Source organism: Molossus molossus, unplaced genomic scaffold (genome assembly GCF_014108415.1).
Source record: "Molossus molossus isolate mMolMol1 unplaced genomic scaffold, mMolMol1.p scaffold_m16_p_9, whole genome shotgun sequence".
NCBI lineage: Eukaryota > Metazoa > Chordata > Mammalia > Chiroptera > Molossidae > Molossus > Molossus molossus.
In genome coordinates this window covers 16,380,382-16,393,663 of record NW_023425403.1, presented here as the reverse complement: position 1 = coordinate 16,393,663, position 13,282 = coordinate 16,380,382, and the positions used below count along the sequence as shown (strand labels likewise).

The following is a 13,282-nucleotide window of genomic DNA, read 5'->3' as shown; positions in this document are numbered from 1 at the left end:
ACAGTCTGTTGCTATTTTTCTTGAAATATTCAGAGAGCCGAAACGGAATTAAGTCCTATTCATTTTTGCATTCCAAGTGTCTAACAGTGCTCTGCAGTGGGGCGCTCTGTGAATGCGGACGGAATGAGGGAACACATCAACAAAGTGGGGAGCAGGTTGGCCCCTCATTTGGGACCCGCAAGGAACAGCTTAGGGCTTCAGAGGGCTCAGTATGTGAGCCACAGCTGTGTCCCTCAAAAGGTACCAAATGGGAACAGAGATGCTATTGGCAAGAGGGGCCAGGTCCTTGGTCCTCCTTAAAGCTCTTCTGCAGCATCCAAAGAGACACAGGTCTGCCCGTGGCTCCAGGTAGCGTGGGACGCACAGGCCCTCGCATATCCCAGGACTAGTGTTGGCTTCAGTGGCAGGACAGCCTCCCCAGGTCGGGGGGAGGGGGCCCTGGAGAGCCGGAGGCTCCCTCGCCACGCCCACTTCCTGCCCCATCCCGCCTTCCCAGGTCCCCTCCCGCGAACCGGATGCTCTGTCAGTTCCTCCTCCGCGCTCCCGCGCGTAGTCCCCGCGAAGCCGCAAGCACCCACGAGGGAGGGCGCGGCAGGAGGCTCCGGGCGGCTGGTCTGGCCGGCGCGGCGCGGTAGGAGCTGGGCGCACACGGTTACCGCGCGTGGAGGAGACACTGCCCTGCGGCGATGGGTGCCAGGGGCGCTCCTTCACGCCGGAGGCAGGCGGGGCGGCGGCTGCGGTACCTGCCCACCGGGAGCTTCCCCTTCCTCCTCCTCCTGCTGCTCCTGTGCATCCAGCTCGGGGGAGGGCAGAAGAAAAAAGAGGTAGATCGGACCCCTGGCCTTGGCTGCGGGCTAGGGCTTGTGGGCGGGCCGCGTTGCTAGGCAACCAGGCCGCGGGCGTGGGCGGTGACGGCCTCGGGCGGGAGCCAGTGGGAGGGAGCCTTTGGCTGGGCCTGTGAGCCGGGTCTCAGCCCCGGGCTTTCTCAGAAAACATCGAAGCATCCTGTACTGTTGTCTCAGCATCGCACCCCTTTCAACCCCAGTACTTTTGATCCGAAGTTGGAGAAGGCCCTTGCGGCCTTCCAGTCACTGTGTGTCGGATGTGGAAATACCCTTTAGGAGGACTTGTGCCTCGTGCATGCTCCGGTCCTCGTCCCATTCAAGAGGCCCCAGAACATACCGAGAATGTCCTTATTCCGTATTATTAATTATGCATTTTTACAGCTGTTTGTGTATTTTTATGTTGAATTCAGTCTATAATTGTGAGAGTAACCTCACTAAATTATGGAAATTTATTTGTAAAGGTCAGATCACTCGATTGATTTCAATCTTACTCCTCTAATAATTTTGATGAGGGCCAGGGTTGAAGTTACTGATTCTATTTAAAGTAGTGGAGTTATATGCAAATTTCAGAAATCCCTGTTTACCTTGGATCTAGCAAGATCAGAAAAGCATTTATTTTGGAAATGTAAGGTTTCTAATTGTGCATCGTTGTAGAAAGAGTATTTTCTTCGTGTATTTCAAGATGACTTTTCCTGGTGAAGTTGACACATGGCTCAAAATCTAATTTGGGCTTAAAATATTACCACAACTTTCTTGATAGCTGGGTAGAGAGAGTGAAAAAAAGAAACAGCCTCACACAAAATAATTCTGATTCTCTTTCCCCTTTGCCTGAAACAACTTTGAATTCAATATTGACTTCTTCCCTTTAGCTTTTTTATTTCAACATGAAAATAAAAAATAGAAAATTCTTGGAGTTCTGGTAACAGGTTTAGAAAAGAACCATTGTTAAATTAAAACTGTATTTACAAATTATTAAAGATTAATTAAGATTACATAAAGATATGTTTTCTAGCATTTGGTATTTATATACCATATTTCACGAGTTTTAGATTTCGAAATCGTTCTTAAGAAAGTAGTTTTTTTGTGTGGATTACCATAGCAGATGGCAATAAAAAAAACGATGAGGGACTCCATGGAAATTCTTCTGTTTTATCTCCTAGAAACATCACTGGGATCACAGTAACTTTCATTGAAAGAGAAAACTAAAAAGAAGTCTAAATAGTGTACATCTGCAAAGCATCTTAGCATCTCCAACTATGAGTTCTTATGTGAAAACATTTATTATTCTAGTATAATTATAAATTATGATAGCATTTCCATTAAAATATTTTTAAATGAAAAAGTAAGAAGAAAATTGTTGAGGACTTATATTTATTATTAGTATTTAAAAAATATTTTTATTGATTTTTTATTTTTTTGAGAGAGGAAGGGAGAGGGAGTGAGTGATAGAAACATCAATGAGACAGAATATCAATTGGCCGCCTCCTGCATGCACCCTACTGGGTGTGAGGCTCACAACCTGGGCATGTGCCCTGACTGGGAATTGAACCAGCAACCTCTTGGTGCGTGGGTTGACGTTCCACCACTAAGCCACTCTGGCCAGGCTAATTGTTGATGATTTAAAAAAGTGGTCTTCCATAACTGCTTTTATTACTTTTAAACAGGAGAGTCTAATACAGGCATACCTCATTTAATTGCTCTTTCCAGATGTTGCATTTTTAAATTTTTTTTTTACAAATTGAAGGCAAGCCCCTCCACCAGCAAAAAGTTTAGGACTTGCTTTATTGAGATAGTCTGGAACCAAACCATCAATATCTCCGAGGTATGCCTGAATTATATGGTGGTATTAAATAATACACCTGTTTTGTTTGTTTGTTTCTTTATTTTTAATCCTCACCTGAGGATATTTTTCTATTTATCTTCAGATAGAGTGTGAGGGAGGGAGAGAGAGAGAAACATCAACGTGAGAGGGACGCATTAACTGGTTGCCTCCCGCATGACCCTGACCAGGGCTGGGGACAAATCGCAACCAAGGTACGTGCCCTTGACTGGAATCGAACCTGCAACTCATTGATCTACGGGTCGACCCTCTAACCATTGAGCTAAACCGGCCAGGGCTGCCCTGGCCGGTTTGGCTCAGCGGTTAGAGCGTCGGCCTGAGGTCTAGAGAGACCCGGGTTCGGTTCCCGCTAAGGGCATGTACCTCGGTTGCAGTTTGTCCCCGGCCCTGGTTGGTCGTGCGGGTGGCAGCCTCTCGATGTGTCCCTTTCGCATCGATGTTTCTCTCTCTCTCTCTCGTCCTCTCTCTCCCTCCCACTCTATCTGAACAAAAAAATGGAAAAGTGTCCTCGGGTGAGGATTAAAATAAATAAATAAATAAATAAATAAATAAATAAATAAACAAACAAACAAACAAACAAACCGGCCAGGGCTAAACCTGTTTTTTAAGGAAAAAGAAGAGCAAAATAGCAACTAAAATAGTTGACATTTAAATACTTTACTCAATGTGCATGCATATCTCTTAAGTCTTTTTCAGTTCTCTATCTGGTACTCAGTTCAAAAACTGATCTCTTCCAATAGTGGAAGAAAAGCATTCTTTATTGGGAATGTTGGGAAGTGGTTGGTCACCAGTGTGGTACTTTTCTAGGGGTATGCCAGGATTGTTTTGACCATACGTGGCTTTTTTCTTTGCAGAGTTTAGAACCACATGCCCAGTGTAAGATTTCACCACACTGAACCAGAAAGTAAGACAGTTGGAATTTAATTTACAACATTACATATTACTGACATAAGTACTAGAGTGAACTTGGCATGAATGATGTATTCCTTCATTTTGGGGAAGCCAAATTGAAGTCTAAAGTTGAGCCTGGAATCAAGAATGGACCTTAGTCGCTATTAAGGAAGTAATAGTTACGACAGTATTATTTACCACCATAGGTTGTTGAGTCAGATGGTTCAGGTACAACTCAGACCCTGTGTAACTGTATGACATCAGACAAACCACTTGACTTGCCTGGATTTTTGTTTGTTGGTTTGTTTTTTAATCCTCACCTGAGGATATTTTTCTATTTATCTTCAGATAGAGTGGGAGGGAGAGAATGGGAGAGAGAGAGAAACATCCACGTGTGAATCATGGACTGGTTGCCTCCTGCATGTCGCTGACCAGGGCTGGAGAGGAACTGAAACCGAGGTACATGCCCTTGGCTGGAATTGAACCCGCGACTCATTGGTCCACGGGCTGACGCTCTACTGCTGAGCCAAACTGGACAGGGCTAGTTTCTTTGTTTTAAAATACAGATGTAATACCTATATCTCAGGCTTATTGTTGGGATTAAATGAGACTGTGTATATAAAGTGCATAGTGCGGTGTCTAGAATATGACTATTAATAATTGCTATTATTTATTATATGTTCCTCATTTAAATGAAAGCATTATAAGTGAAATAAGCCAGTCAGAGAAAGACAAATACCGCATGGCGTCACTTATTTGTGGAACATCATGAACAAAATAAGCTGTCAACCAAAAGGGATCCAAAATCAAGGAAGTAGGAACAGACTGACAAACTCAGAGGGATGGGGGTGGGGGATGGGAAGAGATAAACCAAGGAACTTACATGCATACATGCATAACCAATCGACATAGACACTAGGCCGAGGAAGGCAGGAGGGGTGTGGGAGTGGGAAGGAGGGGTCAATGGGGAAAAAAGGGGGGCAACTGTAATACTTTCAACAATAAAAATGAATAAGTAAATAAATAAAAGCATTATACATGGTGGTGAGATCCTAAAATGTGATACCATTTTTTAAAATAAATATATTTGCTAAATAAACTGATATAATAATTGTAAATTATATAGTTACTGGAATAAATTGTCTATTACTTATTTTATTATGAAATACTGAGAACTCCAAACTTTTGCATTGTTTGAGAATGTCCTAGTAAGATGATTTTGCATCATGGAAGAATTGGTATTTACAGATTTTTGTATATTGTATATAACTGTTTCTTGATGAAGATATTTTCATCTATTAAAAACTAATTAGTTTTGTTATATTTTGTAAGACTATAGTCAAGAGAAATAGTTAAGTGAATAGGCAAAGACAATAGACTAGAGATTTTTATCGCCAGTTTTCATTGAATGTAGTCATCAAAAACTAAGTTGTGAATTCTCACTCATGTTGTCATGACTTTGTGGAAAACTAACCTCTTAGTGGTGTATCATTTGTTCATCTAGTACATTGTGGGTTTTCTTTATTTTGATGGTGTCTCTTTCTTACATTATTAACACTTATCACCTAAGCATCTTCATTTAGAATGGTTTTAATCTGTAATGACCATTTCTGATAATATAAATGGAGCTCAAATTCTGTAATCATTTCCATTGGACTTACTAACTTTGCATCAAAAGCAGCTATTATAATAATTTATTCTTTCTTCAAGAAAATGATCAGCTACATGGATTAAGAAAGTATGGAAGTTAATTTCTGTTCCATCTTTTTTTCCCCAGAACTCTGCCTCCACTTATGAAAAGATTTTATACATCTGTTTGCCAAAACCAAAAATTTGGGCACGTTTCACTTAGTCTTAAGCCTTTACGTACTTGTGACCTTTTTTCACCAGCCCAGCTAACGCCAGCTCCTGAGACTCCTCTGACCAATACTGTCTTTGAGGAATACTGTTTAAACATGGCTGGAATGCCTATGGGATATAATCCCAAGTTCTCTGCAAGCTTTTAGTGCTTTTCCTGAGTGAGCCTTGGTGTGACCCTCCTGTTTTATATCTCAGCACTCACATGCTTCCCCCTGGTGTCCACTTAGGCAGTTACCTCTTCCTCTCATTTTGGATGGGGGACTCCTCCTTTGTGCTCACGTAGCTGGGTCTCTGTGCTGATTTCCTTGAGCACTTTGTGAATTTGTGTCTATTGTCAGTACAGATGAGACCTTGGTAGTGGGTGGCTGAAGGGGTGTGGAGGTTCATTAGTGGACATGATGGGGATACGGAGCTCAAAGGGTAGGGTATAAGAGCGTTTATTCAATACTCAGAGTAATGGGAGGATGAACGGGAGTGACCGAGAGTTCATTAGATCACAATGACTAAACAAGGTAGATAATGCCATATTTTTAAGGTATGACTCATAAAGGAGCAGGAGTTTTTTGGTTTTTTTTAATCCTCACCCGAGGATATTTTTCTATTCATCTTCAGATAGGGTGGGAATGAGAGAGAGAAACATCTGTGTGAGAGGGACACACTGAATGTGAGGGACACATCGACTGGTTTCCTCCCGCACAACCCTGACCAGGGCTGGGACTAACCAAAACCAAGGTACATGCCCTTGACTGGAATCAAACCCACGACTCATTGGTCTGTGGGCCGACACTAACCACTGAGCAAACCTGCCAGGGCAGAGCAAGAGTTTTTATGTGAGGACACAGAACTAAGAGGGTGTTAACTCTACCCTCATCCCTGAGTGAAAGTTAGGAAGAATGAATGGTTTCCATTTTGGTAGCTCTAGGGTGTGGCGAAGAGGCTAAGGGAGCAAACACTCATTACAGATACATAACAATTTCAAAATTACAACTAATTCCTTACATAAGTTTTTTCCTTTGATTTGGTGACAGTATTGCAGTCTTAAAATGAGAAATTGTTAGGCAGTTAGTGGTAACCTTCATTTTTTCGCATATCTTTCAAGGTCTCAAACCAGTTTTCGGATGTTATGGCATTTTTATGAATCAGATAAACTTTTCATCTTTGCAGTAGTTCATAAGTGTACGGAATATCACTTCTGTTTAAATGATCTTATAGAAATTTGGTAGCATGATATTTTACAAATTGCAGCCTTTTGTTTCGCAGTATCAACATTAGTTAAATTTCTTATAGACTCAGCTATGGATTATTTGACAAGGTATAAGCCAATGTGAATTTATAATTATAGTTCTCTGATCAAAAATATATTAATACCGTATGATTTCTGGATATAAATGATCAAAACCATTAACAAATAGAGGTAATAATCAACTTTTCAATAAGCTTTCACACCTAAGAAGGAACTGGAAAAACAGCAGAAGTAACAAGTAGGCTACAGTAGTCTTTGGCTTAAGAGATTTTTGGAGATAAAAACTCTTCCGAGCATTTTCCTATCATCGGGGTGTCATTACAGAATTACTGCCTGAGGTTAAGTACCGCAGTGATTTACCAACTACTGTAGTCTCATGGATTTCTTCTGAGATGCTCTCATTTGTAGATTGTATATGTAATGTTCTGGTCTAAAATAATCTTGTCTCGACATGGAGGGACCTGGAAAGTATTATCCTAAGTGAAAGAAGCCAAGCAGAAAAAGACAAATACCACATGATCTCACTTATATACGGAATATAATGAACATAACAGTCTGAGGAATACAGTAGACCCAGACACATGGAAGTAGGGCACAGACCGACATCCCTCAGAAGAGGGGATGGGGGGTGGGGGAGTGGGAAGAGATAAACCACAGAACTTACATGCATGTATGCATGACCAATGGACATGGACAACTAAGCCGGGGACAGGGTGGAGGGGAGGTGGGGTGGGGGGTGCCAATGGGGTAAAAAGGTAAAATATCTGTAACAAAAAAAATAAATAAAAATTCATAAAAAAAAAAAAATAACTATACCTCAACAAAAAAAATAAAAAATAAAAAAAATAAAATAAAATAATCTTGTCTCTTAGAGAGTATGGTGTAACTAATAATAGAATTGCTTAACAATTTATCTTTCCATCACCCTTATATGCTCCTCTCAAGATGAATAATCCATTATGAACATTAAGGAATGAGAATAGCCTGGCTGGTGTGGCTCAGTGGTTGAGCATCGACCCATGCACTAAGAGGTCACTGGTTCCATTTCTGGTCAGGGCACATGTCCAGCTTGTGGGCCTGATCCCTAGTGGGGGGCGTGCAAGAGGCGGCCAGTCGATGTTCTCTCTTGTTGATGTCTCTATCTCTCTCCCCTCTCTCTACCTCCTCTCTCTCTGAAATCAATTAAAAAATTATTTTTAAAAGATGGGAAAATACAAAGATAGTTTGTATATTAGGTTTCTATGAATGTATAACAAATTACTGTAAATTTAGTGACTTAAAATAACATCCATTTCTTATAGTGTCTGTAGGTCAGAAGGATGGCATAGCTAGGTTTTGTATCCAAGATCTCACAGGGCTGAAAGTAAGGTGTGGCCAGGCTGCATTCTTACTGGGATCCCTAGGTCCTCTTTCCAGCTCACTCAGGTTGTTGGCAGAATTTAGTTTCTGGCTGTCATAGGACCAAGTTTCTTATTTTCTTGCTGGCTATGGTCTCTAGTCCTCAGGTTCTAGCCATGTGTCCCCTTCCATAGGCGGTTTAAAACATGGTTATTTGCTTTTTCCCAGGCCAGGAGGATCACCTCTCTGACACTTGACTTGCCTCAAAAATGCCGATTAGATTAGGCCCCCCCAATATAATCTCCCTTTTGAGTAACTCAAAGTTAACTGGTTAGGGACTTGACTTACAGCTGCAGATCCTTGGCGTATATGGTAACATAATTATGGGAGTGCTGTTCCATTACATTCACAGACCTGTCTGCCTCATGGGGAGGGAATTATATAAAGGTCTTTGGGGATTATTTTAGAATTTTACCTACTAAAGTAGGTGAACTTATACTTTTGAGATTTGAATATATATTTGAATGGTGGCTTATAAAATCAAACAGGTATGATACTGTTTAAAGCTCATCATTCTGATAATGCGTAGTACTGAGAAATAGTTATTCACAAAAATAAGTAGTTAGGCATGATAAGAATTATTTTAAACAGCTCGCTCATCTTGCAGCCTCAGGATACCAATGAAACTGATAACGATGTTTGGAACAGTAATAGGTATTTTCTTTCTCACAGGGGAAACTAACAATTAAAAATTAAAGAGGAATGAAGAATTTTATAGAAATGCTCCCTCCCTCCACCCATTATAGAATAAGCCACTATTCTTCTATCAGGTATTTACTTGTGGTTTCAAAATTGAAAAATTCTTTATTTTGAATATTAAGTTTAGATGTTTTTTTCATTTTTATGAATCTTTGTAAACCTCATAACAATGGACTCAGCATTTCAAAACTTGCTTATTAATGCTATAGAGTATGCCCGGCTGGTGTGGCCAGTGGTTGAGTGTCCACCCATGCACCAGGAAGTTGCCTGTTCGATTCCCGGTCAGGGCACAGGCCCAGATTATGGGCCTGTTCCCTGTGGGGGTTAAGCAGGAGGCGGCCACTTGATGATCTCTCTCATCGATGTTTCTATCTCTCCCTCTCCCTTCCTCTCTCTAAAATCAATAAAGAAAAGAAAATACTGTAGAGGATATTAGGAAGGTACCTAAGTTCAGACAGCCAGACTGTTTTTGAGCTCATATTTTTCTATCACCTAAAATAAAGAAAAAGAAAAAGTGACTTCTTGTCTCCTTTGAAATATTCATAGTAGCACCTTACCTTCATTCAGCTGCCAACAGACTGGTAGTATTATAAAAAGTAAATAACGGAATTTATTGTCTGCATTCTCATGACTAAGTCTGAATAGTGTGAGATTTAAAGATAATGCCATAATAAAATCGACATTTATATGGCATTATTTTATAGTGGTTCAAGAAATACATACAACTTTTAATAGCCACTTTTGTTTGTGCATATACAGTGACTCTGAACATATTTGTCAACAGCGTTTAGAGAGCTACTTCTTGCTTTCCTACTGTGGCTTTAATATTTTGATCAGATTTTATTATATTTTTTTCTAAATTTTTTGAAAGTGTGCCAGATTTTTGATTTTTGATTTTTTTTCTTCATAGATACAAGCTAGACCACATCCCCAGCCTCCTCTGCATTTATCTAGGGCCAGGTGACAAGGGTCTGGGCAGTGGAATGTGACTGGAGGAGATTCGCGTCATCTCTGGCCCGGCCCATGAGGATCTGCCCTCAGCTGGTGCTGCTGGTCTAGGGTCTAGGGCCGCCGTGCTCAGGGGACTCCCAGCACCAACCATCACGACTGTCCTGAGGGGCTGTGCCAGTGCCCACGCAGGGTCCAAGGTAGAAAAGGAGGAGGAAGCCACTGGTCCTTAGAACGAGGTGAGGTAGACTCAGGAGAGCCCTCTAGGAGTTTTCTATTGTTGCTGTGACAAGTTATCACAGACTTACTGGCTTAGAACAGCACATTTATTATCTTGAACTAGTTCTGGAGATCGGAAGTTCAGAATCAGCCTCACTGGGCCAAAGTCAACGTGTCTGTAAGACTGGGTTCTTGAAGCTCTGAGGAGCGTCCGTTTCCTTCTCTTTCCCAACTTCTAGATGCTTCCAGGTCTTCCTGGCTCCTCACGTGCATCACTGCCCGCTGCATCCAACTACTGCTGGCTGGTCCTGTGGCCGCCCTCGTGTAAAACCCTAGGGGTTATGGGCCCGCTCGGTTCCTGTCGTGTCATCTCATTTCAAGAGCCTTGACGTAGTCACACCTACAGTTTCTCTTAGTGCGTAATGTGCTCGCAGTTTCTGGCGATCAGGATGAGAACATCTCAGGGGGCGGGGCATTGTTAGCCTTTCACAGCCCCCCTGCTGTAGACCAGGATGGTCGGGGAGCCTTCAGAAATGCAGGAGATCCAGGTGAGCTCTTGCCAATCACCTGCCCTGGGGCCGCATGCTGAGAGCGTGGGGAGCCGCCTTCCTTCCCTCGGTCCTTTCTGTGCCCCAAAGATGTTCTCCCTGCCTCTCATTTCCTGTATTAAATACCTTCATGCTTGGGATATGGATACTGTGTTCTCCCGACTGAACCCTGGCTGATAAAAGCTCTTTTGCGTGACTGGCGAGGTAACGGGGGACCCGGAGCGCGTTGTGTCGCAGGGCGTGGAGGGGAGTCTCCCTCTGTCCTGCCTTCTGCTCTGGACTGTTGTGTGGACATAAGTCACTCAAGTTTTGGGCTCATTTGTACTATAGCCTGGTTTACTCTTCATAACGGAAATGTTAAAACTAAATACTAAGAGAAATCTCATCTCCTGTGCATGTAAACACCTGATGTAGAGCAGTGTGTTTTCCTTCTGTTTATGTTTATGAATATATTGATCAAGACAAACAGATTGCTAACATCTTGTCCATCATTTATTTAAAAATCGCTGTCTCAGCCTCTGAACTAACTTGTCGGTGTGCATTTCCAGGTGCTTCCCTGTACTGCATTATCAGATGATGCGACCGTGTGCATATTTAGGGGGTGTGCTCACGTTGGACACTTCTTGCAATGTCGAGACTAAAGCATGGAATTCAGTAGCTATTCTTTAAGTGTCCCCTCTCTCATATGGGTTGCAGAAGTTTGATTACCCATGTATTTTCATCAGATTTAAAATGTTTCTAAATCTCAGAAGCAAATCTCAGTTGCTGGTTTCTTACGAAACATAGCTTTAAAACCATAGCATCATCTTGTTTATTTTTCATAGAGTTATTTTGAACAAGTGGTATTGTTACCATTTCAAGATGAGAGAACCTAACTAAGTTCCAGGATTTCTGTGCCGAGGTGACAAGTTGGTACGGGAAAGAGCTGTGCCTCCAACACTGGCCTCTGACCCTAAGTTCACTATTCTTTCCTTCCTTTTCAAGATCCTTTCCTTAGTCGCATCTGCACAGTTTCTTTTAGCACGTAAGGCAATGCGTTCCAAGTTTCTGGGGATTAGGATGTGAACATCTCCTGGACGGGGCATTGTTTAGCGGGGTAGGAATATGCACTTGTTTACCTTGCCTCACGAAAGTACATATTCCTGAAAGTTGTAACATGCATCATATTTTGTGTTAGTTTGGATTGGGGCTTTTATTGAATCTGCTCTTGGCTAAGAGTGGTGCTGCCAGTTGGGAATCTATAACATAGCTTTTTTGTTGTTGTTAATTCTCACCCGAAGATATTTTTCCTTTGATTTTTAGATAGAGTGGATGGAGGGAGGGAGGGAGAGAGAAACATCACATCAATGTAAGAGAGACACATCAATGTAAGAGAGACACATCAATTGGTTGCCTCTTGCATGACCAACCAACTGACCCACTGACCGGGGCCAGGAATCGAACCTGCAACCCAGGTGCATGCCCTTGACTGGAATTGAACCTGAAACCCTTCTGTCCTTGTGCTGATGCTCTAGCCGCTGAGCCAGACTGGCCAGGGCATCGTAGCCAGTCTGTCCTCTTGGTTAAGCCACTCCATCTTTCTGGGTCATACTTTTGTCAGTTAAAAGAAAATTAGAGTTGAGCTAGATCAAACATGGCTCTCAACCCTCACACCTTATCATCCTTTTTAATGAAAGAGTTGAAAACACTCCAGGGCAGCAGGAGGAACTTTATTTTCAGAAGAGCACTAAAGTTAATTTTTTTTTTAAATTAAAAATATTCTCTAAGCCCTGGCCGGTTTGGCTCAGCGGTTAGAGCGACGGCCTGCGGTCCTGAGAGACCCGGGTTCGGTTCCCGCTAAGGGCACATACCTCGGTTGCAGTTTGTCCCCGGCCCTGGTCGGTTGTGTGGGTGGCAGCCACTCGATGTGTTCCTTTCACATCGATGTTTCTCTCTCTCTCTGTTCCTCTCTCTCCCTCCCACTCTGCCTGAACAAAAAATGGAAAAATGTTCTCGGGTGAGGATAAAAAAAAAAAAAAAAATATTCTCTAACTTTTTTTTTCAGTTAGATCACTCTCCCAGTGTTTCATAGCACATTTTTTATCCTCTCAAATATTAGCATAATGCCCTTTATAGAATTCATCTTCAAATCTCCCGTAGAACTGAGTCCAGTATTTGCCCAGGTTAGGTATTTAAGTATTTGTTTAATGCTTAGAGTAGTAACAAACATTTCTTAAGTGTACAAGGTCCCCCTTTAACCGAAATAAATAGTACTTGGAAAGAGGCCAGTTTATGAATCTAGTTAAAATGATGAACAATATTTCATAGATGTGAAAAAAAGCATTGAGGTTATCTATGTAAAATTAAGTCAAAATTATGAAAACGTATTCAATTGATCATATGCTGAAATTTGACTTTTATTTGCAAGTAGTCATAATGTGTTAGAATGAATAAGTGCTGATATTTTTAGGTGTGATTTTTCTCAATAAATATATGATAGCATGATGGACATTTCGGTTAATGCTTGACATTTTGAGCATAATTCTGAGTTCATTTTCTCAAAAATATATTTAGATTTACCAGTTTTTCATCTTTCACTTCTTTATGTCATTCTTTTTAGAAGTACCTATTGCCATTTTACTTTTTTTTCATATGTAATTGTAACAATTCTTAGAGATCCTTGTCATTGGTTTTGTGTATAATTTGAGTAATTCTATTGCATCAGTTTTTAAAAATCAACTTGATGAAAACCTTTGCTATTTATAAGATTGCAGTCAAATGTGACAGTGACCAAGAAACAGTGTGACGTGGT

The 13,282-nt window shown here is 41.5% G+C and overlaps 1 protein-coding gene across 2 annotated transcripts in view; it reads left to right on the top strand.

Annotated features, from left to right (window-relative positions):
• Positions 1–486: 486 nt before the first annotated feature.
• Positions 487–13,282, top strand: part of TUSC3 (tumor suppressor candidate 3) — a 132,192-nt gene continuing 119,396 nt past the window's right edge. The window contains exon 1 of one of the 2 annotated variants that reach the window (XM_036250007.1): positions 487–824. In XM_036250007.1, coding sequence (XP_036105900.1) covers positions 687–824 — 138 coding nt within the window. In that variant the 5' untranslated portion in view covers positions 487–686. The remainder of the gene's footprint in view (positions 825–13,282) is intronic. The other variant, XM_036250008.1, reaches the window with a different exon arrangement.